The sequence below is a fragment of the Hypanus sabinus genome, chromosome 4 (genome assembly GCF_030144855.1).
Source record: "Hypanus sabinus isolate sHypSab1 chromosome 4, sHypSab1.hap1, whole genome shotgun sequence".
Lineage (NCBI taxonomy): Eukaryota > Metazoa > Chordata > Chondrichthyes > Myliobatiformes > Dasyatidae > Hypanus > Hypanus sabinus.
This window is the reverse complement of record NC_082709.1, coordinates 98,103,193-98,130,479: the sequence shown is the minus strand read 5'-3', so window position 1 is coordinate 98,130,479 and position 27,287 is coordinate 98,103,193. Positions and strand designations below refer to the sequence as shown.

At 48.3% G+C, this 27,287-nt stretch overlaps 1 protein-coding gene across 1 annotated transcript in view; it reads left to right on the top strand.

Annotated features, from left to right (window-relative positions):
* LOC132393017 (lysosome membrane protein 2-like) overlaps positions 1-27,287 on the top strand; it is a 525,473-nt gene that overhangs the window by 35,368 nt on the left and 462,818 nt on the right. The window contains exon 4 of the mRNA XM_059967708.1: positions 10,033-10,177. Coding sequence (XP_059823691.1) covers positions 10,033-10,177 — 145 coding nt within the window. The remainder of the gene's footprint in view (positions 1-10,032; positions 10,178-27,287) is intronic.

The window sequence follows — 27,287 nt, the reverse complement described above, 5'->3', positions numbered from 1 at the left end:
TAGTTATATTGCCCAACTAGAGATATCGTCTTGTCTCTAGTTTCTAGTTACAATACTCAACTAGAGATATTGTCTCTAGTCTCTTGACTCTAGTTACAATACTCAACCAGAGATATTGTCTCTAGTCTCTTGACTCTAGTTACAATACTCAACTAGAGATATTGTCCCTAGTCTCTAGTCTCTAATCTCTAGTTACAATACTCAACTAGAGATGTTGTCCCTAGTCTCTAGTCTCTAGTTATAATACTCAACCAGAGATGTTGTCCCTAGTCTCTAGTCTTTAGTCTCTAGTTACAATACCCAACTGGAGATATCGCCTCTTGTCTCTAGTCTCTAGTTACAATACTCAACTAAAGATATCGTCTTTGCATTTTGTTTTTGCTCAGTTCTCGTTCCAGCTTTATCCCATGTCTTGATTCTAGGCTTGGATACGCCGCCACCTGGGTCCAAACCATCCTCGTCAAGGTCTCTTGTCACAATATGATTGAGCCAACATGGACCCAGTGGGGTATCAGAGTCTCTTGGTTGCTGTGGCCAGCTACAGTGAATGGTTTCTAGACAGAACCTGGAGATACACGATCTCTAGGCTGCCATCCACCAGCATTTGCAAGAAGGATGCCAGAGTCACTCAGTTGAGGGCTGTGGAACCAGTACATCTTCCAACACTGGAGAGATTCGACAGTGACCTGGGTTCATGCCACAGCTTCAAATCTCTCTCAATTCTCATTGCTATTCGATCTCCAGCCATCCTGGTTCCTTTCGGAGCACGGAAAAGTGGCCTTCATGATCTCTCTTCTAACCGGAGAGCCATCGCCTGAGCCACCATGTGAGGTTGGAGCTAGCCCGAGCCTAATCTTAATCCGTTGCAGTTCCACACCCCAATCTCGGACCATAACCAGCCCGTCTCCGGCAGGCTCTGTTCAGCCTATGCAGATGGGTTGCACAAGGCATCAGAATCTCAGAAACACATTACTGCGGGCAACAGGTCACCTGCGGGCTGAATGTCCGAAGCTGCAGCCACCTGGAGAATGGCTAAGGCCACCCAGTATCAGAAGAACTGTGATGGCAATAGCCACTACTCCCAATCGCACAGATTCTAGTTTCATGCTGAAGGCAGAGTTCACCTGGGCAGGAACTCGAGGCTGGTGAAGACTTCTGTGGACTCTGGAGCAGTGGGCAATTTTCTGGACATACGAACAGCCCGTTGATTCGATATACCGCTGTAAGAGTTGAGTCAGCCCAAGCCCACAACTGTCTGGAATGCTGACCACTAGGTTCCAGGCAGATCCACTAACAGACTGTGGTGTTGCAGAGGAGGATTAAAGATCATGTAGAAAACAATAGTTTCTACATTATTGACTCTCCACTCATACCCTGATCCTAGGGTACCCTTGGCTCTCACAGCATAACCCATCTGTGGACTGGAGGGAGGGGAGAATCATTGCTTGGTCCAGTCATTGTAAGGGGGTGTGTTTGCAGTGTGGTGTATGACCCACATACTCTCTGGAGACCAAAAACCAGCAAGAGGACACACTTCAGTGCGAAGTTACCCAAAGCCACCAGGTCACATCTAAAGGGAGGACTTCTAAACATTGACCCTTGGAGCCTGTTCCTGTGACGCGGACCCTTGGAGTCTCTTCCTGGGACGCGGACCCTTGGAGTCTCTTCCTGGGACTCGGACCGTTGGAGTCTCTTCCTGGGACACGGACCGTTGGAGCCTGTTCCTGGGACACGGACCCTTGGAGACTGTTCCTGGGACACAGACCCTTGGAGTCTATTCCTGGGACACGGACCCTTGGAGTCTCTTCCTGGGACTCGGACCGTTGGAGTCTCTTCCTGGGACACGGACCGTTGGAGCCTGTTCCTGGGACACGGACCCTTGGAGCCTGTTCCTGGGACACGGACCCTTGGAGTCTCTTCCTGGGACTCGGACCGTTGGAGTCTCTTCCTGGGACACGGACCGTTGGAGCCTGTTCCTGGGACACGGACCCTTGGAGCCTGTTTCCTGGGACACGGACACTTGGAGCCTGTTCCTGCGACACGGACCCTTGGAGCCTGTTCCTCGGACACGGACCCTTGGAGCCTGTTCCTGGACACGGACCCTTGGAGTCTGTTTCTGGGACACGGACCCTTGGAGCCTGTTCCTGGGACACGGACCTGGAGCCTGTTTCCAGGGACACGGACCCTTGGAGCCTGTTCCTGGGAGACGGACCCTTGGAGTCTATTCCTGGGACACGGACCCTTGGAGTCTTTTCCTGGGACACGGACCCTTGGAGACTGTTCCTGGGACACGGACCCTTGGAGTCTATTCCTGGGACACGGACCCTTGGAGTCTATTCCTGGGACACGGACCCTTGGAGCCTGTTTCCTGGGACACGGACCCTTGGAGACTGTTCCTGGGACACGGACCCTTGGAGCCTGTTCCTGGGACACGGACCCTTGGAGCCTGTTCCTGGGACACGGACCCTTGGAGCCTGTTTCCTGGGACACAGACCCTTGGAGCCTGTTCCTGGGACACGGACCCTTGGAGCCTGTTCCTGGGACACGGACTCTTGGAGCCTGTTCCTGGGACACGGACCGTTGGAGCCTGTTCCTGGGACACGGACCCTTGGAGCCTGTTTCCTGGGAGACGGACCCTTGGAGCCTGTTTCCTGGGACACGGACCCTTGGAGCCTGTTCCTGGGACACGGACTCTTGGAGCCTGTTCCTGGGACACGGACCGTTTGAGCCTGTTCCTGGGACACGGACCCTTGGAGCCTGTTCCTGGGACACGGACTCTTGGAGCCTGTTCCTGGGACACGGACCGTTGGAGCCTGTTCCTGGGACACGGACCCTTGGAGCCTGTTTCCTGGGACACGGACCCTTGGAGCCTGTTTCCTGGGACACGGACACTTGGAGCCTGTTTCCTGGGACACGGACCCTTGGAGCCTGTTTCCTGGGACACCGAACCTTGGAGCCTGTTCCTGGGACACGGACCCTTGGAGCCTGTTTCCTGGGACACGGACACTTGGAGCCTGTTTCCTGGGACACGGACCCTTGGAGCCTGTTCCTGGGACACGGAACCTTGGAGCCTGTTTCCTGGGACACGGACCCTTGGAGCCTGTTCCTGGGACACGGACACTTGGAGCCTGTTTCCTGGGACACGGTCTCTTGGAGCCTGTTCCTGGGACACGGACCCTTGGAGCCTGTTTCCTGGGACACGGACCCTTGGAGCCTGTTTCCTGGGACACGGACCCTTGGAACCTGTTTCCTGGGACACGGACCCTTGGAGCCTGTTTCCTGGGACACGGACCCTTGGAGCCTGTTCCTGGGACACGGACCCTTGGAACCTGTTTCCTGGGACACGGACCCTTGGAGCCTGTTCCTGGGACACGGACCCTTGGAGCCTGTTCCTGGGACACGGACCCTTGGAACCTGTTTCCTGGGACAAGGACCCTTGGAGCCTGTTCCTGGGACACGGACCCTTGGAGCCTGTTCCTGGGACACGGACCCTTGGAGCCTGTTCCTGGGACACGGACCCTTGGAACCTGTTTCCTGGGACACGGACCCTTGGAGCCTGTTCCTGGGACACGGACCGTTGGAGCCTGTTCCTGGGACACGGACCCTTGGAGCCTGTTTCCTGGGACACGGACCCTTGGAACCTGTTTCCTGGGACACGGACCCTTGGAGCCTGTTCCTGGGACACGGACCCTTGGAGCCTGTTCCTGGGACACGGACCCTTGGAACCTGTTTCCTGGGACACGGACCCTTGGAGCCTGTTCCTGGGACACGGACCCTTGGAGCCTGTTTCCTGGGACACGGACCCTTGGAGCCTGTTCCTGGGACACGGACCCTTGGAGCCTGTTTCCTGGGACACGGACCCTTGGAGCCTGTTCCTGGGACACGGACCCTTGGAGCCTGTTCCTGGGACACGGACCCTTGGAGCCTGTTCCTGGGAGATGGACCCTTGGAGCCTGTTCCTGGGACACGGACCCTTGGAGCCTGTTCCTGGGACACGGACCCTTGGAGCCTGTTCCTGGGACACGGACCCTTGGAGCCTGTTCCTGGGAGATGGACCCTTGGAGCCTGTTCCTGGGACACGGACCCTTGGAGCCTGTTCCTGGGACACGGACCCTTGGAGCCTGTTCCTGGGACACGGACCCTTGGAGTCTGTTTCCTGGACACGGACACTTGGAGACTGTTCCTGGGAGACGGACCCTTGGAGCCTGTTTCCTGGGACACGGACCCTTGGAGCCTGTTCCCGGGGCAGACACTTGGAGCCTGTTTCCTGGGACACGGACACTTTGAGACAGTTTCCTAGGACACAGACCCTTGGAACCTGTTTCCTGGGACACGGACTCTTGGAGCCTGTTTCCTGGGACACGGACCCTTGGAGCCTGTTTCCTGGGACACGGACCCTTGGAGCCTGTTCCTGGGACACGGACCCTTGTAGCCTGTTCCTGGGACACGGACCCTTGGAGCCTGTTCCTGGGACACGGACCCTTGGAGCCTGTTCCTGGGACGGACCCTTGGAGCCTGTTTCCTGGGACACGGACCGTTGGAGCCTGTTCCCTGAGGTAGACCCGGAGCCTGTTCCTGGGACACGGACCGTTGGAGCCTGTTCCTGGGACACGGACCGTTGGAGCCTGTTCCTGGGAAACGGACCCTTGGAGCCTGTTCCTGGGACGGACCCTTGGAGCCTGTTCCTGGGACGGACCCTTGGAGCCTGTTCCTGGGACACGGACCGTTGGAGCCTGTTCCTGGGACACGGACACTTGGAGCCTGTTTCCTGGGACACGGACTCTTGGAGCCTGTTCCTGGGAGACGGACCCTTGGAGCCTGTTTCCTGGGACACGGACACTTGGAGTCTGTTTCCTGGGACACGGACCCTTGGAGCCTGTTCCTGGGACACGGACCCTTGGAGCCTGTTCCTGGGACACGGACCCTTGGAGCCTGTTCCTGGGACACGGACCCTTGGAGTCTGTTTCCTGGGACACGGACCCTTGGAGCCTGTTCCTGGGACACGGACCCTTGGAGCCTGTTCCTGGGACACGGACCCTTGGAGCCTGTTTCCTGGGACGGACCCTTGGAGCCTGTTCCTGGCACACAGACCCTTGGAGCCTGTTCCCTGAGGTAGACCCGGAGCCTGTTCCTGGGACACGGACCGTTGGAGCCTGTTCCTGGGACACGGACCCTTGGAACCTGTTTCCTGGCACACAGACCCTTGGAGCCTGTTCCCTGAGGTAGACCCGGAGCCTGTTCCTGGGACACGGACCGTTGGAGCCTGTTCCTGGGACACGGACCCTTGGAGCCTGTTCCCTGAGGTAGACCCGGAGCCTGTTCCTGGGACACGGACCGTTGGAGCCTGTTCCCTGAGGTAGACCCGGAGCCTGTTCCTGGGACACGGACCGTTGGAGCCTGTTCCTGGGACACGGACCGTTGGAGCCTGTTCCTGGGACACGGACTCTTGGAGCCTGTTCCTGGGACACGGACCCTTGGAGCCGGTTTCCTGGGACACAGACCCTTGGAGCCTGTTCCTGGGACACGGACCCTTGGAGCCTGTTTCTGGGCCAGACCCTTGGAGTCACCCCTGCAATGGTATGCACCCATCCCTGCCTCCTCTGAAACCTCGGGTGTCATCCTTGAAGGAGGGTTGAGAAGAACTTACAACAGCCATGCTGGTTGATGTTCCTTCCATCTACAAGAACTTGGAGGAGGTCTTCCGCAAGGGAAGAGTCTCCACATCGACGCTACAATCCTCTGCCTGGCACGTCTTCCGTGTGGAAAATTCAATGCGCTCTCTGGCTCAGACATTATATATAGGAAGGTCTGGCTATGGGATTTATTCAGCTCCATCGCACCAGCAGGCGCCGGCTTCTTCTTTATACAAAAGAAGGCGGGAGCCTTTGGACATCTATTGATTATAGAGGATTAAAGCATATAATAGTCAAGAATCGTTACCCCATTCCACTCATGAATACTGCCTTTGAGATTCTCCAAGGGACAAGAGTATTCACTAAGCTAGTGTGTGTACAATCTGGTCTGTATAAGGGAAGGTGATTAGTGGAAGACTGCACTCAATGCACTGACAGGGCACTATGAGTACCTTGTTAAGCCCTTCGGTCTTGCAACATCTCCAGCAGTTTTTCAAGCCTTTAGAAACAAGGTGCTTTGGGATAGTCTCCATAAGTATGCCTTCATCTACTTGGATAATATCCTAATCTTATCGAAGTCACTGGAGGAGCATGTCATCCATGTCAGGGACATTTAAAAGCGGCTTCTTAACTATAGAATTTATGTCAAGTTGGAGAAGTCTGAATTTCATGTGATGATCATTTCAGTTTTGGGTTTCACCTTCTCCAACGGCAATCTCTAGATGGACCCTACCAAGACCTCGGCAGTCAGAGACTGGCCCCAACTATCCAGACGGAAACAAGCCTGACAATTCCTGGCAGTTGCTAACTTTTACCAGAAGTTCATCAGGAGATTCAGCTCAGTGGCAGCTCCACTGATGGCTCCAGCTAAGGGATCCATGAGGCCCTTTGTCTGGACTACTGAAGCGGAGGCTACTTTTGCAGAGCTTAAACAGCAATATGCATCAGCTCCCATCTTGGTTTCAACGAACTGGGGCCTTCCCTTCATCGTGGAGGTGGATACTTAAGATATCGGATTGGGTATAGTGTTGTCTCAACAGTCACCTTCGAACAGTAAACTTCAGCTGTGTGCATTCTTCTCCAGGAGCCTATCCCCGGCATCGGGAATCGGGAGCTATTGTCAGTTGAGTTGGCACTGGAGAAATGGTGCCACTGACTTGAGGGGGCCAAGAATCTTTGTTGTCTGGACAGACCGCAAGAGCCTGGTTTATATTCAGGAGGCCAAGAGACTGAATTCCAGGCGGGCCAGGTGGTCTCTTTTCTTCAACTGTTTAACTTTGACCTAACCTATCGACTGGGGTCAAAGAATCGAAAACCAGATGCTTTGTCTCATCGGTTCAATGAATCCAAAGTAGAGGAGCAACTTGCCACCATTTCCTCAAGCAAAGATTATAGTGCCAATCGTTGGGGAAATGACAAGCTTGTTCACAAAGCCGAGGCACAAGGGGAGACCCCTAAAGGACAGTCCTATGGACTGTCTGTCCCAGTCTCTGTCAGGTCACAGGTACTCCAGTGGGGATGTTCTTTGAGAATGACCACTCACACATGGATTGCCAGGACCCCGCAATCATCAAGAGAACGTATTGATGACCCAGAATTGTGAAAGAGGTTCGACAATACATGCAGGCATACGAGATGTGTACCCAGAACAAGGAGTCCCATACCCAACCCCAAGGGCTCGACCATCCCCTACCTGTACCAGACAGACCATGGGCTCACATTTCCAGGGACTTTGTCATGGGTCTTCCCCCTTCTAGGGGGATTTTCAGAATCCATGGTTTTCCTGTGGACATAGTTACAGATTACAGTCCACAATTTGCATTACGCTTCTGGAGGGTGTTTTGCAAGCTGATAGAGGCAACAGTGAGGCTCTCCCCTGGGTTTCACCTGCAGTCCAATGGCCAAATGAAGCAGGTGAACCTAAGATATGGAACGTACCCTAAGATGTCTGGCCTCTGAAAAACCAGACATGTGGAGCAACCAGCTGACTTGGGCAGAGGTATCTACAACTATTTACAACATTCAGCACATGGGATGTCTCCTTTCAAATGCCAATTTGGGTATTCTCCACCACTCTTCGCTGAGCAGGACGCCAATGTTGGGGTTCCTGCAGCTGAAGATCTCGTCTGACACTGCAAGGAGAAAGGGCAAGGGAGATATTGTTAACTTCTACCTAGAAAGCTGAAATAAAGCTAACAGGAAGAGAAGACAGGCACCAGTTTGGCAGCCTGGTCACTGGGTCTGGTTGTCAACTCAGGATTTGCCTCTCTGGGTGGAGTCTAGGAAATTGGTGTCCAAGTTCATTGGGCCTTCAAGGTTCTCAGGAGAGTAAACCCTTTGGCTTACACCTTGCCGCTCCCCAAGACCCTTAAGATCAATCCCACTTTCCATATTTCCATGTTGAAACACGTGAGTACCAGTCCTTTAGCCCCACCAGCATCAGCCCCACAGTAATTCAGATTTGTTGATGGGGAGTAGGTTTTCACTGTAAAAAGAATTCTGGTTTCATCTACTGTTCGGGGTGTTTGGCAGTTCCTCATGAACTGGAAGGGACTCACACCTGAGGAATGGAGCTGGGTTCCCGAAAGGGACATCTTGGATCTGGCTCTCATCCATGACTACCATCATCATCTCCCTGTGCAGTCTAGAGTCAGCCACGGGGGAGAGGGTCCTGTTATGACACACACTCAGTTCTCATTCCTTCTTTATAGAAACATAGAAAACCTACAGTACAATACAGGCTCCTCGGCTCACAAATTTGTGCCGAACACCTTAGAAATTACTAGGCTTACCCATAGCCCTCTATTTTTCTAAGCTCTATGTCCCTATCCAAAAGTCTCTTAAAAGACACTATGGTATCTGCCTCCACCACCATTGCTGGCAGCCCATTCCACGCACTCACCACTCTCTGAGTAAAAAACTTACCCCTGACATCTCCTCTGTACCTATTCCCCAGCACCTTAAACCTGTGTCCTCTTGTGGCAACCATTTCAGTCCCGGGAAAAAGCCTCTGACTAGCCATGCTATCAATGCCTCTCATCATCTTATATACCTCTATCAGGTCACATCTCATCCTCCTTCGCTCCAAGGAGAAAAGGCCAAGTTCACTCAACCTATTCTCATGAGGCATGCTCCCCAATCCAGGCAACGTCCTTGTAAATCTCCTCTGCACTCTTTCTATGGTTTCCACATCCTTCCTGTAGTGAGGTGACCAGAACTGAGCACAGTACTCCAAGTGGGGTCTGACTAGGGTCCTATATAGCTGCCACATTACCTCTTGGCTCCTAAATTCAATTCCACAATCAATGAAGGCCAATACACCACATGCCTTCTTAACCACAGAGTCAACTTGCGCAGCTGCTTTGAGCATCCTATGGACTCGGACCACAAGATCCCTCTGACCCTCCACACTGCCAAGAGTCTTCCCATTAATGCTATATTCTGCCATCGTATTTGACCTACCAAAATGAACCACCTCACATTTATCTGGGTTGAACTCCATCTGCCACTTCTTAACCTAGTTTTGCATCTTATCAATGTACCACTATAACCTCTGACAGTCCTCCACATTATCTACAACATCTCCAACCTTTGTGTCATCAGCAAACATACTAATCCATCCCTCCACTTCCTCGTCCAGGTCATTTATAAAATTCACGAAATGTAAGGGTCCCAGAACAGATCCCTGAGGCACACCACTGGTGACCTGTTTACAACCAATTGAGGTTCTATACTGTGTCATGATTCCAGGCTCAGATACTCCAGCACTTTGCTGTTAAAATAATTGTACCTACCTCCATAATTTCCTCTGGCAGTTCATTCCATATACCCACAACCCTTTTCCCAAGTTGCCCCTTGGGTTTCTTTCAAATCTACTCTCTCACCCTAAATCAATGTCCTCGAGTTTTAGACTCCCCACCCTGGGAAAACATTCTGAATAGCTTTCATCTCTCCCTGGGGATCTTACCACCCTCATGTGTTACAAGACACCTTTGCAGTAGTTACATGCCAATCAATGTCTCACTTCCTGAAGTCACTATTCTCCACATCCTTCTCCTTGGTGCCCTGACAAATGAGAAGTATTCATTCAGAGCTCCATTGTTATTCCCTGGCTCCACACATAGATTATCCCTTGAATGAAAGGTCAGAGAGGGGTGAGGAGCTTTTCTTGGGCTGGGGGGGGGAGGGGTTGGAGAGGTGGAACTCCACATCATCTTTAGATATGAACTTGAAGAACTGCAGGTTTCAGTACAGGAAGAGTGAGTAGCCCTTTATCTACCAGCATAAAAGCAATGTATCAAGGCATTCTTCTGTGTTAACGATGTTCTATGATTCTACATCATTACAACTTTTCCAGCACTTGGTGCCTACTAACAGCTTCCAATCTGCTCTTTAACAGGGAGCTCAGACACAGGTCTAACGTGTTACTATTTGAAAATGCCACAATCTCTGCTGCTACTCAGAAAAGTTTTATATTCCAACCGGCTATGTCTGTAGGTGACCCTAGAGTCGATGTCATTACAACAATCAACATTCCCTTTGTAGTAAGTAACGCCATTTCTTAAACAATCAGTGTGAGACAACACACAACCTTCTAAAGAGTGAAATGTGAAAATGGGATTAAAGTATGACAATAGGAAAGGATTACTGTACTCCAATCAACTGATAGTGGTAGGTGGGGTCTCTGATTGCTGTTGTTCTCCAGAAATGATTCATCTTCTCATGGCTTCAGGCTTTAATGGCTCTTCTCAGCATAGATGGTCATCAGCAAGAGAAGACTATGAGGGCATCAATTAAAATGGATGGTCACACCCAGGGGTAAGGGAGTCTAAAGGGCAGAAGTAATTGGTTTGTTATTGTCACATGAAATTATGTAGTGAAAAACTATTTTGCATGCCATCTATAGTGATCACTTCACCACATCGGTATAGTACAGTGAGGGAGTACCAGGAGAAACACAATTACAGTACAGACTGTAGACTTGCAGAGAAAGTGCAGTTCAGGTGCAAGACCATAATGAGGTCAACAGTCCATCTTGTCATACAAGGCCACCATTTGATAGTTTAAGATGAGAGCAAAAAATCTTAATAGGGACCTGAGGGCCACTTTTTCTACACAGAAGATGGTGGGTATGTAGAATGAGCTGACAGTGGAAGAGGGAGAGGAAGATACCTATTCTCCTCTCTCTATGGTATGGTTGCTTGGTAGCATCAATATGTCTAGAGTAGATGGATGGTGTACCGTTCCAACAAGCCACCAGCATCATCTTGGTAACAAGTGGCTGAAGTGACCATGTCTCATTTGGGTTGAATTAAGAGGCCTCTGTGATTTCCACCATAGTCGAAGTTAGATGGCTTCATTATCCTGGACAATACTTCATTCTCAATGAAAGTACTGATTCAAGTGCAAGTCCTATCAGGTCCCTTTGAGACCTGGTGCTGAGGTGGAAATTCCATTAAGTGTCAGTGGGTGGGAAGATGGACAACCTCACCTTCACTCCTCAGTAACAGGAAACACATGTTGGATAAGACTCCCATGAAAGAGTTGGAGCACATTTATAATTTTCTCGTCCGTGTGAAAGTCTCAGACCAAAACATCAACTGTCTATTCTTCCCAACCTGCTGAGATTCTCCAGCTCTTTGTGTGTTGCTGTAATTTTCTCATATTTGTCTTAGCTTTGTTTAGAGGAGATTAACTTTGCTTTTCCAAATCACAGGAAGGAAGTTACAGAAAGGGAGTAGAGATAGCCCAGGAAATAATAGAACAGTAAGTCTTACTTCAGTGGTTAGTAAGTTGATGGAAAAGATCCTGAGGGGCAGGATTTATGAACATTTGGAGAGGCATTATACGATTAGAAATAGTCAGCATGGCTTTGTCAAGGGCAGGTCGTGCCTAACGAGCCTGATTGAATTTCTTGAGGATGTGACTAAACACATAGATGAAAAAAGAGCAGTAGATGTATATGGATTTCTGCAAGGCATTTGACAAGGTACCCCATACAAGGCTTAATGAGAAAGTAAGGGGGCATGGGATCCAAGGGGACATTGCTTCGTGGATCCAGAACTGGCTTGCCCACAGAAGGCAAAGCGTGGTTGTAGATGGGTCATATACTGCATCGATGTTGATCACCAGTGGGTTGACTCAGGGATCTGTTCTGGGACCCGAACTCTTCGTGATTTTTATAATTGACTTGGATGAGGAAGTGGAGGGATGGGTTAGTAAGTTTGCTGATGACACAAAGGTTGGAGGTGTTGTGGATAGTGTGGAGGGCTGTCAGAGGTTACAGCGGGACATTGATAGGATTGAAAACTGGGCTGAGAAGTGGCAGATGGAGTTCAACCCAGATAAGTGTGAAGGGGTTCATTTTGTTAGGTCAAATATGATGGCTGAATATAGTATTAATGGTAAGACTCTTGGCAGTGTGGAGGATCAGAGGGATCTTGGGGTCCAAGTCCATAGGACGCTCAAAGCAGCTGCACAGGTTGACTCTGTGGCTAAGAAGACGCACAGTGTACTGGCCTTCATCGATAGTGGAATTGAATTTAGGAGCTGAGAGGTAATGTTGCAGCTATATAGAACCCTGGTCAGACCCCACTCGGAGTACTGTGCTCAGTTCTGGTCACCTCACTGCAGAAATTATGTGGAAACCATAAAAAGGGTGCTGAGGAGATTTACAAGGATATTACCTGGATTGGGGAGGTGGTATGAAAACAGGTTGAGTGAACTTGGCCTTTTCTCCTTGGAGCGATGGAGGATGAGAGGTGACCTGATAGAGGTGTATAAGATGATGTGCATTGATCATGTGGATAGTCAGAGGCTTTTTTCCAGGGCTGAAATAGCTGCCACAAGAGGACACAGGTTTAAGGTGCTGGGGAGTAGGTACCGAGGAGATGTCAGGAGTAAGTTTTTTACTCAGAGAGTGGTGAGTGCATGGAATGGGTTGCCAGCAACAGTGGTGAAGGTGGGTACAATAGGGTCTTTTAAGAGACTTTTGGATAGGTACATGGAGCTTAGAAAAACAGAGGGCTATGTGTAACCCTAGTAAATTCTAAGGAAGGAACATGTTCGGCACAACTTTGTGGGCTGAAGGGCCTGTATTGTGCTGTAGGTTTTCTCTGTTTCTGTGTTTCCAAATCAAGGACAGCAAAGATGGAACTAAAACTGGGACTAGCATCTCAACCAGGAGATTCATGAATGTGGCCAGGGAGGGTTATACAAAAATTGCAGGGATATGGACAACAGAAGTTTCAGGAGTGTTTGACAATGAAATAGCATGATGTTAGATTGGTTCAGACTAAGGGAGACCACAGGAAATGCAAAAACTGGTTTGAAATGCTTGCCACTGCACTGCAAATAGTGAAGGATGCTGACCTAGAAGATCAAATAAACTTGGGGAATTATGAAAATTTTTAAAAAGCTGCAGGTGATGAATTTAAAATAGAAGGTCAGGTAGAATTACTCTTTCAAGTTTATCAGATGATATAAGATTTTATTCCTTATCTGTACTTCTAACAATTTTATATCATTTTTTATTCTGTATTCTTGTTGCATGTAATGCCTACACACAACAGCAACTTCCTGATTCAGATCAATGTATTTGGTGAATAAAGTTGAGCCTTGATGCTGTTGATACACAAATGATCAAAAAGAGGCACAGATCTCCTGTAGATACAAGGATATCTGATACTGACATTGTGTCTCTCCATTGCCTTAAATCCAAAAAGTTATTGATCTTGTTTGAACATACTTAGTAACTGTCTCCACTCCCCTCTTGGGTTTAGAAATCCAAAGATTCTCTATCATGTGGGTGAAGTATTTTCTTTTTCATTCTGAAGTGACTGAGTCTGGACACTAAGCAAGGAGAAACATGCTTGCTGAATTCCATCAAGCTCTGTATAAATTTTGTATCTTTCAATGTGATCATCTTTTATTCTTACAAACTCAAGAGAGTACAGGCCCAGAATGCTAAATCTCACCTTGTTAAAGCCTACCATCATCCCACACTGGCACAGCATGAACCAAGTTCATGGCACTTCTTTCAGAAATTTGTTGAATAGAGAGATCTGATCTGGGCACGATATTTCAGATGTAATTTTAATAGCCACTATTGTAGAGTCGTAGAATCTTAGGGCAATACAGCATGGAAACAATAATTGAATTGAATTGTATTGAATTGACTTTATTTCTTACATCCTTCACGTAAATGAGGAGTAAAAATCTTTACGATATGTCTCCATCTAAATGTGCAATGTGTAATCATAGTAATTTATAATAAATAGAACAGTCAATGTAATATAGAGTGCACTCAAATCAGTGTGAGTTAATCAGTCTGATGGCCTGGTGGAAGATGCTGTCTTGGAGCCTGTTGGTCCTGGCTTTTATGCTGCGTTACCACTTCCTGGATGGTAGCACCTGGAATAGATTGTGGTTGGGGTGACTTGGGTCCCCAGTGATCCTATGGACACTTTTTACACACCTGTCCTTGTAAATGTCCTGACTAGTGGAAAGTTCACATCTACAGATGTGCTGGGCTGCCCACACTACTCTCTGCAAAGTCCTGCGATTGAGGTAAGTACAATTCCCATACCAGGCAGTGATGCAGCCAGTCAGGATGCTCTCAATTGCACCCCTGTAGAAAGTTCTTAGGATCTGGGGGTCCATACCAAACTTCCTCAACCATCTGAGATGAAAGAGGCGTTGTTGTACCTTTTTCACTATGCAGCTGGTGTGTACAGACCACGTGAGGTCCTTAGTGATGTGGATGCTGAGGAACTTAAAGCTGTTTACCCTCTCAACCTCAGATCTATTGATGTGTATCGGGATTAGACTGTCTCCATTCCTCCTGTAGTCCACAAGCAGCCCCTTTGATTTTGCGAGGGGACAATTATAGAATGACTAATTAACCTAGCCAGCATGCCTCTGGAATGTGGGAGGAAACTGGAGCACCAGGGGGAAACCCAGGTGTTCCACAGCGAGGATGTACAGAGACTCCTTACAGAGGATGCTGGGATTGAACTTCGGTCTCCGATGGTCTGAGCTGTAATGGCTTCGTATTAACTGCTACGCTATTGTATCTGAAATATACAATCAATGTATCTGAAAAGTTTTCTCGGTCTTGTCAGACAAAATACTTAGTAACGTACCTGCCTTTTTCTTATCCATTGTAATCTCCCCTATCTCTGTCTGTGGGATTGAACATTAACTTTAACTTTAGCGCATTAACTTCAGCAGCCTTCTTTCTCTTTTTGGCATACCCATAGAAACTCTGGCAGTGTTTGTAATTTTCCATCTTGTGTAATGTTCCCTTTCCTTATCAATGTTTCAGTCCTTTGCTGAAATCTCCCAGTTCTCAGCATTACTATTTTTCCTTAGTCTAACGCTCATTTAAAATTCATCAGATAGTCACCACTAGATAACTTTGCTGATGTTTATTTTTGCTTTAAAGGAACCTACAGATCCACAATTTTCCATTAACTCTACAGGAACACGCTACGTTAAGAATGTGTTTGAGAGACAGCAGGATAGATGGGTTGGATTTGCTGGCTGATATGGGGATTGCAATCATCTTCTGCCGTGTAGGGATGGCCATTTTGTTTAGGAGCGTGTCATTTTCATGTGTATTCACCCCTTCTCACCCGAACCACAACAACTGGGGGCTGAGTCAAGCCAAACAGAGGAGGGAATGCTGAGTGTTGGGAGGATCTTCACTCAATGAGTCTGTGAGGCTGACTGGAAGCCACTCTTCCCCTACCTGCTCATTCTCATCACAGCTGTCTATGTGGTCCTCTCTCACACACTCTTCCTGTTCACTTCTGACTTCCAAAAAATATATTCACTATAGAAACAACCATCAGGATCGGAACTAAGGGACAGCCTGTATATTACTTACAAACAAGCTGGAGAAATTCAGCAGGTCGGGCAGCATCCGGGGAAACGAGCAGTCTCATTTCCACAGATGCTGCCCAACCTGCTGAGTTCCTCCAGCTTGTTTGTATGTGTTGATTTGACCACAGCATCTGCAGTGTACTTTGTGTTTACTGTATATTACTTGTAAGCTATGTATTAATTATGAATATTCTTGGATTCTTCGATTTACTGTCACACCTTGTAAAGCAGCTTCCCAATTTATCATTGCCAACACATGCCTTATGATTGATTTATTTACTTACTGAGATACAGAGCAGTCCCTTCCAGACCTTCAAGCTGCATTGCTCAGCAACCCCCTGATTTAATCCTAACCTAATCACAATTACTGTTACAATTACCAATTACCAGGGCATCTTTGGACTGCGGGAGGAAACTGGAGCACCCTGAGGAAACCCACAAAGTCATGGGGAAAATGAAAGAATTTTTACAGGTGGTAGCAGGAAATGAATGTAGGTTGTCATAACTTTCCCCTTTATTGATCACAGCGATGGTAGTCAATACTTTCATAACCTATTAATAATATATAACCATATAACAATTACAGCACGGAAACAGGCCATTCTGTAACATTTGCCCTTCTAGTCCGTGCTGACGCTTACACTCACCTAGTCCCACTGGCCTGCACTCAGCCCATAACCCTCCACTCCTTTCCTGTCCATATACCTATCCAATTTTACTTTAAATGACAATACCGAACCTGCCTCTACCACTTCTACTGAAATAATCATAATAATCTTCCAAGCCTTCCACATCTTCATCTGAACTTTCCACACTCTCTGAGGTGGATGCCTGGTTCTCACAGTCTGTCAGTCTACACACGTCAGTACACCTGAGGCCATTTGCAACACACGTACATTTTGGGAGTGAACATTTTTTTGGACAGTTACAGGCCAGTAGATCCAGGACGGCATCAGGTGTTGGCTGGCCTTCCATCTAGTGCACCACCAGCTGTTCAGCTTCTTCTTCTCTGTCCATCTTCCATCCTCTGCCAACAGGGCTTGGCACATGTGAGTCCTTCTCCAAACATCTTCTCCATATACCAGCCCGGTAGCTGGCTCACTGTGCATGTTTTGTTAAGCTGTCCTTGCATGGTTGGAGTTAATAACTTTCGATTTCACCTTTTCTGGCACAGAAAAGATGATACCTGAGCTCATTGACCTTGGTGGTCGATGCTTTTCGGGTATGCAGGAGTTTGTCCATCAGTTATGGGCAGAGGTCCCATTCCTGACCAAACTCTAAGAATGTGTCCTGAGTTTCCCTGTTGCTGGTCAGAAGTTTTAGGGCACTTGTTTTCCCTTTCCCTGTAAAAGCGCTGACAGTGTCACATCCTGTATATGTGTGCAACCCGATGAGAGCCCTACAAACCTCCATGCCAACAGTAGCAGCAACCTTCCTGAAGTCTACAAGCCTTGTAAGGGTTCTATTGCCACACTTCTGGAAGAATGGGGCCTCAATCTTGTCACAAAATGCTAAAGACATGATAAAGACATCCATGCCTTCTGAGCAAATCACTACAGATTGGTATCCCTCTCTTGTGGCACGGGCAGCATGGAGAAGTAGGCAGCTGACACCTCCTCACTGTCTTGAGATGTGATTCTGTAACATTTGTCATTCACAGTTGCATACAGAATCCTCTCCTGTAGCTTTGCTCTGTACTCCTCCGCCTTCCTCCATTCATGGACTAAGCTAATGAGACTATTTTTGTTACTGATGTTGGTCAGGAAGCCCCTCCACTGCCTCACCATCTGTGTGCCTGTGATACCTTGCAACTCATGACCAGTCTCTTCACCCCATAGAGATCTTTCACTAGTCTTGATAGAGTTCTCCTTGTATGTGTCGAACACAACATCTATTCTGCTACTCTGACTGCCTTCCCTCAGAGCCATACCCAGAATCGTTGTGCAACATCTCTGAAAGTAACTTGATTACCTTTCACTCTTTGGATCAAACTCATTCCATCAGCCGAAGTAGCAGAGTTTCCTGGGAGTTGCTCTTCTACTGCTGCTATGTTGCGTCCAAACAAAGACTTGTCTTCTTTCAAGAAGATCACCCTCCCATTTGAAAGCTACCACTGCTGCAATGCTATCACATATTTTATAGACAATAGATAATAGATGCAGAAGTAGACCATTCGGCCCCTTGAGTCTGCACCGCCATTCTGAGATCATGGCTGATCATTCACTATCAATACCCAGTCCCTGCCTTGTCCCCATATCCCTTGATTCCCCTATCCATCAGATATCTATCTAGCTCCTTCTTGAAAGCATCCAGAGAATTGGCCTCCACCGTCTTCCGAGGCAGTGCATTCCACACCTCCACAACTCTCTGGGAGAAGAAGCTCTTCCTCAATTCTGTTTTAAATAACTGACCTCTTATTCTCAATCCATGCCCTCTGGTACTGGACTCTCCCAACATCTGGAACATATTTCCTGCCTCAATCCTATCAAATCCTTTAATTATCTTAAACGTTTCAATCAGATCCCCTCTCAATCTCCTCAATTCCAGCGTGTACAAGCCCAATCTCTCCAATCTCTCTGCGTAAGACAGCCCTGCCATCCCAGGAATCAACCTAGTGAATCTACGCTGCATTTCCTCAATTGCCAGAATGTCCTTCCTTAAACCTGGAGACCAAAACTGTACACAATATTCCAGGTGTGGTCTCACCAGGGCCCTGTACAAATGCAAAAGGACATCCTTGCTCTTGTACTCAATTCCCCTTGTAACAAAGGCCAACATTCCATTTGCCCTCTTCACTGCCTGTTGCACTTGCTCATTCACCTTCATTGACTGGTGAACTAGGACTCCTAGGTCTCTTTGCATTTCTCCCTTACCGAACTCTACACCGTTCAGACAATACTCTGCCCTCTTGTTCCTGCTTCCAAAGTGGATAACTTCACATTTATTCACATTGAATGACATCTGCCAAGTATCTGCCCACTCACCCAGCCTATCCAAGTCTCCCTGTATTCTCCTAACGTCCTCTTCGCATGTCACACTGCCACCCAGTTTAGTATCGTCAGCAAACTTGCTGATATAGTTTTCAATGCCCTCATCTAAATCGTTGACATAAATCGTAAAGAGCTGTGGTCCCAATACAGAGCCCTGTGGTACCCCACTAGTCACCTCCAGCCAGTCCGAGAAACACCCATTCACTGCTACCCTTTGCTTTCTATCTGCCAACCAGTTGTCTTTCCATGTTGAAACCCTGCCCCCAATGCCATGAGCTCTGATTTTACTCACCAATCTCCTATGTGGCACCTTATCGAATGCCTTCTGAAAATCTAGGTACACAACATCCACTGGCTTACCCTCGTCTAACATCCTTGTTACACCCTCAAAAAACTCCAACAGATTAGTCAAGCATGATTTGCCCTTGGTAAATCCATGCTGGCTCGGCCTAATCCTATTTCTGCCATCAAGATGTGCCACTATTTTGTCCTTAATAATGGACTCAAGCATCTTCCCCATGACTCCTTCCCTCCCTTCTTGAAAAGTGGGATAACATTAGCCACTCTCCAATCTTCAGGAACTGATCCTGAATCTAAGGAACATTGGAAAATGATTACCAATGCATCCGCAATTTCCTGAGCCACCTCTTTTAGAACCCTCGGATGCAGACCATCTGGACCCGGGGATTTATTAGCCTTCAGTCCTATCAGTCTACTCATCACAGTTTCTTTCCTAATGTCAATCTGTTTCAATTCCTCTGATATCTTATGACCCTGGCCCATCTATACATCTGGGAGATTGCTTGTGTCCTCCCTAGTGAAGACAGATCTAAAGTACGCATTAAATTCTGTTGCCATTTCTCTGTTTCCTATAACAATTTCTCCCAATTCATTCTTCTAGAAATCACAATAAGAATTACACCCCCAGATGATACCAGTGGCCCAGGCTCACGGACTATTGAGATTGGATTTAAACAACAGGTGACAACCATGGTCATTAACAACAGGAGAAAACAAAACAAAAAAGTGTATGGTGTGGAAAATCTGAAATAAGGATGTTTACTAACACCAATCACCAACAGCAGCCAATGCGTCTATTGTGAGAAAATGTCCTTACAAACGAACCAATTAAACCAGGAGATAGGGGAGCAGAATTAGGCCATTTGACCCAGTGAGTCTTCTCCACCATTTCATCATGGCTGATCCAATTTTCCCTCTCAGCTCTCATCTCTGCCTTTTCCCCCAATCCTTTCATACCTTAACAAATCAAGAATCTGTCAACCTCTGCCTTAAATACACCTGGCCTCCACAGCAAACTACAGCAATGAATTCCACAGATTCATTACTCTCTAGCTAAAGAAACTGTTGCAATGAACGTGGCAAACTCAAATGCAGGACACAGGCACGGATATTGAGTTAGGATGCAGACATGGGTGTGAGTGTTGAATGGTAAACAGGAGGGAGTGCAGGTAAGCAGGAGGCAGGCAGAATTTATCTTGACACGGAGTGTAGAAAGGGAAGCGGCAGACAAAACTTTTCTTGGCACGGAGAGACGGAGTTACACAGGTAAACCTCGGTACTGGAGTAAACTTGGAATCCTTATCTTGACTCGGAGAGACTGGGTTACACAGGTAAACCTCAGAACTGGAGTAGAACTTAAAAGAATTCCCTTGACACGAAGAGACTAAGTTTGACAGGTAAATCTCGGTACTGAATCAAAATTTAGAACATTGTTATGAATCCCGTAACTGGAGAACTTACCAGCAAAGATAGAGAGGTGCGTTGAAGTCTGATGTCACTATTTTCAAACGTTTTATTTGTAAAGGGACACAAAAGTAGGGTTAATACATACATTCAGATAGTGTACATTGTCAACACTCAATCTAAAGCGCCGGTATATTAATAATCATCATTAAGAAGTGAGCTCTGCTGATGTCTAGGGGTTAATAGATTGTTCGTTGGAAATATAAAAGTCACTCAGAAAGTCTGCAGGCCTCAGCCCTTTGAAAATCGCTGGGTTTCACGTGGGGCGACCGAGAGAGGGAGACTGGGGGAGAAGAGAAAGAACTTGCCGAGTTTCGATGAATCTTCCGTGAAATCGGGGGAGCGTTGGCTTCCTCTCCCCAATGCCAGTTAAAGCGGTTTTCTGTGATTCCAGCCACAGATTCCAATCCCGGAATCTAATGCACGTGGCTTCCTTCAGAATGGCTTCCCGCTGCTGCGGGAAGACTCTCGTGTCTTCTTGGTGCGTCTGAGCGGGCTGTCCCCCTGAGACTCTCCTTTATACTTCCTCACGGGGTCGCAGGTGTCATCAGGTTGTGATGATGCAATCTCTCTCTCAACCAGCCCACCTTGCCCAAGGGCTTTTCACGTGGTCTCCATGAGACAATAGTCGCTGTTGTCTTTATTCTGTATCCCTGGTGGGACCCGCAATTTGGCACGTCTGTCTCTCTCTCTCTCTCCCCCCGACTGGGTCTACTGACCCTCCCCCCCTTTCGACGGGTGCTCTTGGGATTCTCACAAAGGAGGGGGCTGGGATCATAACACCTCCCCTCTTAAAAAACATTTTTACCAGCGGTTAAAACGGAGTGGTCCACAGTCTTACAGGAGTTTTGAATCTAACACAATACACAAGTTTTTCTTTTCACAAAATACTACCGTTATACATTCAAGTCAGTATCTAAATAGTTAACGATTACAGTGTCCCTTTCTTTAATGTCCTAACATTGCGAACTGTACATCAGACTTCAATTCAATAACCACCTATTTATTTTTTTTCCTAAGCAACAAAACTAAGGAGGTGTGACCTTAGCTTAGGTGCATTTACAAAAGTTTACGCGAATACTAATCATTTCAGTCGTTTAACTTAACCGGCAGGTCTCCAAAGGGCTGTCTTTATTATTCACAGGCTTTGGCGCAAACCTGTTCAACCTGCCTGGCTGTCTAACAATGGCATCCCCATTAACCGTCGCCTCTTTTTCGGCGAGCCCCCCTGTGGGGAACTGGAGTAATTTTTCGTGGTGAACTCCCGCCAGCCTCGTTCATTGGGGTTATTTTTTCCACACCATGCCCCAAACTTAGACCCTTTTCACCCAATTCTTCGATTTTACCCAGGTGGCTGGCCCTTTTATCAGTCCCCTTCAGGTTATTGGTGTTTGATTCGAACTCTTTGCTCAAGTAGCATGTCGAAGGCAGCCTTTTCACACCCCATCCTGGCATAACAATAGAGTGGGGGGCCCCGCTATTCCCCGGCTCACTCTGTGAGTGATCTGCCAGGTTTAAGATTTCTTCCTTCGATTTGGAAACTACAGACTTTTCGTTTCCTTCGCTAACAATCCTCACCCCCCCCATTCTTAAATTTGGCGTTAACTTTGAACCCACCTTCGAGTACAAACACCGGGGAACTCACACTTCCCCCGGTTACCAAGGTTAACCCTTTTCCCACTGAACCAAGTCCATCTGACCCACAAGGACGGCCGCCCCGTTCCACTGAATCAGATACCTCAGACTTCTTCTGAGCCCCGTTACCAGGTTCAGCACCTCGTGCATCCCCATCTCGGACACACTCAAACGGGACATTGGCCTCTTCCAGGCTTTCAACACCCGTACCTTTTTCAAATTCTAACTTCCCCCGATCCTCCCAGTTACTCTCTGGGCAGCTCCCACCCGGGGAAGGCGCAACCCTGCGAGCTGAAACAACCTCCTCGGCCTTTTCAGCAGACTCCTTTGAGGCAAGGATACCCTTTCCATCTAGGACTGCCCTCACCTCATTATCGGGAACACCTTTAGAACTCTCAAGTTCTTCAAACAATTCTGCCAAACCAGACAGATCATCCATGTCCAACTCTGGACCTTTTAACAGCTTTATGTGTTTCTCATCTTTATTTCCTACCTTTAGAACCTTTCTCTTCGCTAAGGGCAGATCTATCTCCTCTCCCTTACCCCCTTTCACTTTACTACTCTTCGTCTTACCACCCTCTAAACCCTCATGGCACAGGGTCAGCAAAGGCGTCTCGGCCAAATCAAAACTGGCCAGATTTAAACTGCTCTCGTTCACAGCTCTCTCTCTCTCGACAGGCTGCGAGAGACCGCGCCGGCGAGATGGTCCTTGGGCACTAGGGGCGGGGCCACCACACTCGCCGGTCGGCAGGTCGGCAGCATGGCTGACCAAACCTTACCCCCTGCTAAGTCGTTTCCCAGCAGGATGTCCACGTCATCTCTCGGGAATTCTGAGGGCACCCCTATTTCAACTGATCCATACCCCAGCTCACAATCCAGAATGACCTTATATAAGGGCACCATTTCTGTCCGTTTATTTATTCCTTCCACCTTTACCATGCCCATTTCCCGACCAAATTCTAGTACCTTATGGCTAACCAGGGATAATTCAGAGCCTGTATCCCTCCAGATTCGTACGGGAACTGGTGTGTCTCCCTCCGTCACAGACACGGTTCCGTGTGACAGACAACTCCCAGAGCCCTCTCGTACTCTGTCTACCTTCGGCTCTCTGGTCGATTTGCTGATTACCACGGCACACCCGATAGGGACTGTGGTTTTCCCTCTTCCTATCTCCTTCCTCGGAGCAAAGCATCGAGATGCAATGTGCCGCTCCTTTCCACAATTAAAACAGGTCAAACCCGGAGCCCTCTGGCCGTCTTGCCTTTCCCCCTCAACCTTACCGCTAGCTCCCAGTGGAACCTCTGCCTCACTCGTCGGACTTTCTCGATCGTTCCCACGGTCTCTCTGGGGACCTTTATTCGAGGGAGTCTTTGTCTTGTGGGTTAGGGCATATTCGTCCGCCAACCTGGCAAATTCTGAAATGGACTTATCCGGCTTCTTATTCAAATACACCCGGATCTCCTCCGGAACACAACTTTTAAATTCCTCAATCAAAAACAACTCCCTGAGACGCCCATAATCCTCGCCCACTCTTTCCGCGGTGCACCAACGGTCCAAGAGCACCCCCTTCTCATGGGCTAGTTCGGTATACGTTTGATTCCACCCTTTCCTTAAATTTCTAAACTTTTGTCTATAGGCCTCAGGTACCAATTCGTAAGTCCGGAGAATGGCCTTCTTTACCTCATCATAATTCTCCGCTTCTCCCTCCTCCAGGGACAAGGCCGCATATGCTCGTTGGGCCTTCCCCTTTAACACACTTTGTAACAACGCCACCCACTGCTCTTTTGGCCATTTCTGATTTACTGCCACCTTTTCAAAAAGCAAGAAATAACTATCGACATCTGCCTCCTCGAACGGGGGCACCAATCTCAACTCCCTACTAACATTAAACCGCTCTGCTTGGTCTAACCCTTGATCTCTTCGCTCGTTCTTCATCTTCTCAATTTCCCAGTCATGTTGCCTCTGTTTCTCTTTCTCGGCCCGTTCCTTCTCTTTCTCTTCTGCTTCTAGCCTCTTTAGGTGAATTTCATGCTGCCTTTGCCTTTCCCTCTCTCTCTCTGCCGCTTCCAGCTCTTTTAACTTAATTTCACGTTCCAACTTCAATTTCTCCACCTCTAACTGAACCGTCCCACTTGATGGTACCTCTTCAGGGATATCTCCCAATACCTCAGCTTCAAACACCTTCTTCCCAATGTAATACTGGGTTATGGCCCTTCGTACCTCCCGCTTTTTCATGGACGACCTCACTTCTGTGAGGTTCAACCCCTTCACTAAATTTAACAAGTCTGATTTTGTGGCCGGCTCTAGCGCCCCCACCGTTGGGTTTTCCATAAATTCACCCACGTCCATCTTTGCTGGTTTCCCGTCTGGCTACCCGCGTAACCAGATTCAAGTTTTTGATTTACAAGCCCGATTCACTGGCCTCCCAATTTGGTGTCAAATCCCGAGACAAGAACCCCAACTGTTATGAATCCCGTAACTGGACAACTTACCAGCAAAGATAGAGAGGTCCATTGAAGTCTGATGTCACTATTTTCAAACGTTTTATTCGTAAAGGGACACAAAAGTAGGGTTAATACATACATTCAGATAGTGCACATTGTCAACACTCAATCTAAAGCGCCGGTATATTAATAATCATCATTAAGAAGTGAGCTCTGCTGATGTCTAGGGGTTAATAGATTGTCCGTTGGAAATATAAAAGTCACTCAGAAGGCTGCAGGCCTCAGCCCTTTGAAAATCGCTGGGTTTCACGTGGGGCAACCGAGAGAGAGAGATTGGGGGAGAAGAGAAAGAATTTGCCGAGTTTCGATGAATCTTCCGTGAAATCGGGGGAGCGTTGGCTTCCTCTCCCCGATGCCAGTTAAAGCGGTTTTCTGTGATTCCAGCCACAGATTCCAATCCCGGAATCTAATGCACGTGGCTTCCTTCAGAATGGCTTCCCGCTGCTGCGGGAAGACTCTCGTGTCTTCTTGGTGCGTCTGAGCGGGCTGTCCCCCTGAGACTCTCCTTTATACTTCCTCACGGGGTCGCAGGTGTCATCAGGTTGTGATGATGCAATCTCTCTCTCAACCAGCCCACCTTGCCCAAGGGCTTTTCACGTGGTCTCCATGAGACAATAGTCGCTGTTGTCTTTATTCTGTATCCCTGGTGGGACCTGCAATTTGGCACGTCTGTCTCTCTCTCTCTCTCTCCCCCCGACTGGGTCTACTGACCCTCCCCCCCTTTCGACGGGTGCTCTTGGGATTCTCACAAAGGAGGGGGCTGGGATCATAACAACACACAATCCTAAGCAGCCAGGAAATGTTAATTACCACACTGGCAAAACCAACGATCTGGCAACTAGTGGTTGCAAAGCCAGGGTTCTTATGCTGCAGGTCTTCATGAAAACCAGGTGTGCTGCCATCAAAGGGAATTAGGAGAAAATGGGGAATTAATGGTCGGAACCATAGCACAATCAAAGGGAATTAGGCAAAAATGAGAAACTAAGGGTCAGGATCTTGACAGTACCCCCACCCCTCTCAACGGGAGCCTCCAGGCAAACCACCAGGTCTTGTCCGGATGTCTCGATGGAAATCTTGGATGAGGGAGGAATCCAAGATGAAAGAGCGGGTAATCCAGGTGCGCTTCTCAGGACAGTATCCCTCCCAATCAACCTGGTACTGGTGACCCCTGCCTCGGCGGCGCACATCCAGTACTCACCGGACGGTGTAAGCTGGGTAGTTGTCGATGACCCGGGTGGGTGGAGGGGGTTCAGCAGGAGGGCACAAAGGGCTGACAGACACAGGTTTCAGCTGTGAGACATGGAACATGGGATGAATGTGCATGGATCTGAGCAGTTTGAGCTTGACCACCAAGGGGTTGATGATGCTCTCAATTTCGAATGGTCTGAGGTAATGAGGGGCGAGTTTCTTGGGTTTATTCTTAAGGGGGATGTCTTTTGAATAGAGCTAAACCTTCTGAGCAGGCTGATAGTTGGGTGCAGGAATTCGACGGCGATCGGCAATCCTCTGGTTGTGGTCAGCGGAGTGGAGCAGGGCCGAGCGTGCTTCCTTCCAGACCTTGTGGCACTGGCATAGATGGGCCTGAACTAAAGGCACGGTGATGTTGTCTTCATGGGCAGGAAACAGAGGGGATTGGTAACCGAGGGAGCATCCGAAGGGAGACACTCTGGTGGTGGTGCTGACCAGGGAGTTGTGGGCGTACTCCACAAGAGTGAGATGGGTGCTCCAGGGTGATAGGTACTAGAGAGTACCCCAGTGGCTGTACCCCTTGACAGTAAGTACTCCTGTTTGAGTACTGTTGGGGGGGGGGGACAGCCTATCTGGGGGAAGCAACAGTGGCCGTGCTTCCGGCACAGAGTTTGGCCCTGTAGCTCAGAGGGGTAGGGAAGGGAAGAGGAAGGTAGTAGTGATAGGGGACTCAATAGTTAGGGGGTCAGATAGGCGATTCTGTGGACGCAATCAGGAGACCCGGATGGTAGTTTGCCTCCCTGGTGCCTGGGTCCAGGATGTTTTTAATCATGTCCAAGATATCCTGAAGTGGGAGGGTAAAGAGCCAGAGGTTGTGGTACATATAGATACCAATGGCATAGGTAGGAAGAGGGAAAAGGTCCTGAAAGGAGAATATAGGGAGTTAGGAAGGGAGTTGAGAAGAAGGACCACAAAGGCAGTAATCTCGGGATTACTGCCTGTGCCATGCGACAGTGAGAGTAGGAATGGAATGAGGTGGAGGATAAATGCGTGGCTGAGGGCTTGGAGCGGGGGCAGGGATTCAAGTTTCTGGATCATTGGGACCTCTTTTAGGGCAGGTGTGACCTGTACAAAAAGGACGGGTTACACTTGAGTCCCAGGGGGACCAATATCCTGGTGGGGAGATTTGCTAAGGCTACTGAGGAGACTATAAACCAGAATGGTTGTGGGGTGGGAATCAATTTGAAGAGACTAGGGGAGAGGAGGTTAGTTCAAAAATAGAGAAAGCTAGTAGACAGTGTGTGAGGGAGGATAGGCAGGTGATAGAGAAGGGGAGAGCTCAGACCGAAGATGTAGGGGAGAAGGAAAAAAAAGATAATAAAGTTGATCACATTGTTAGGGATAAACAGAGAGGAAGAGGTGGAGAGTTTCTTAAATGCATCTATTTTAATGCTAGGAGCATTGTAAGAAAGGTGGATGAGCTTAGAGCATGGATTGATACCAGGAAATATGATGTAGCTATTAGTGAAATATGGTTGCAGGAGGGGTGTGATTGGCAACTAAGTATTCCTGGGTTTCGTTGCTTCAGGTGTGATAGAATTGGAAGGACAAGAGGGGGAGGTGTTGCATTGCTTGGCCGAGAAAATATTACAGCAGTGCTTTGGCAGGATAGATTAGAGGGCTCATCT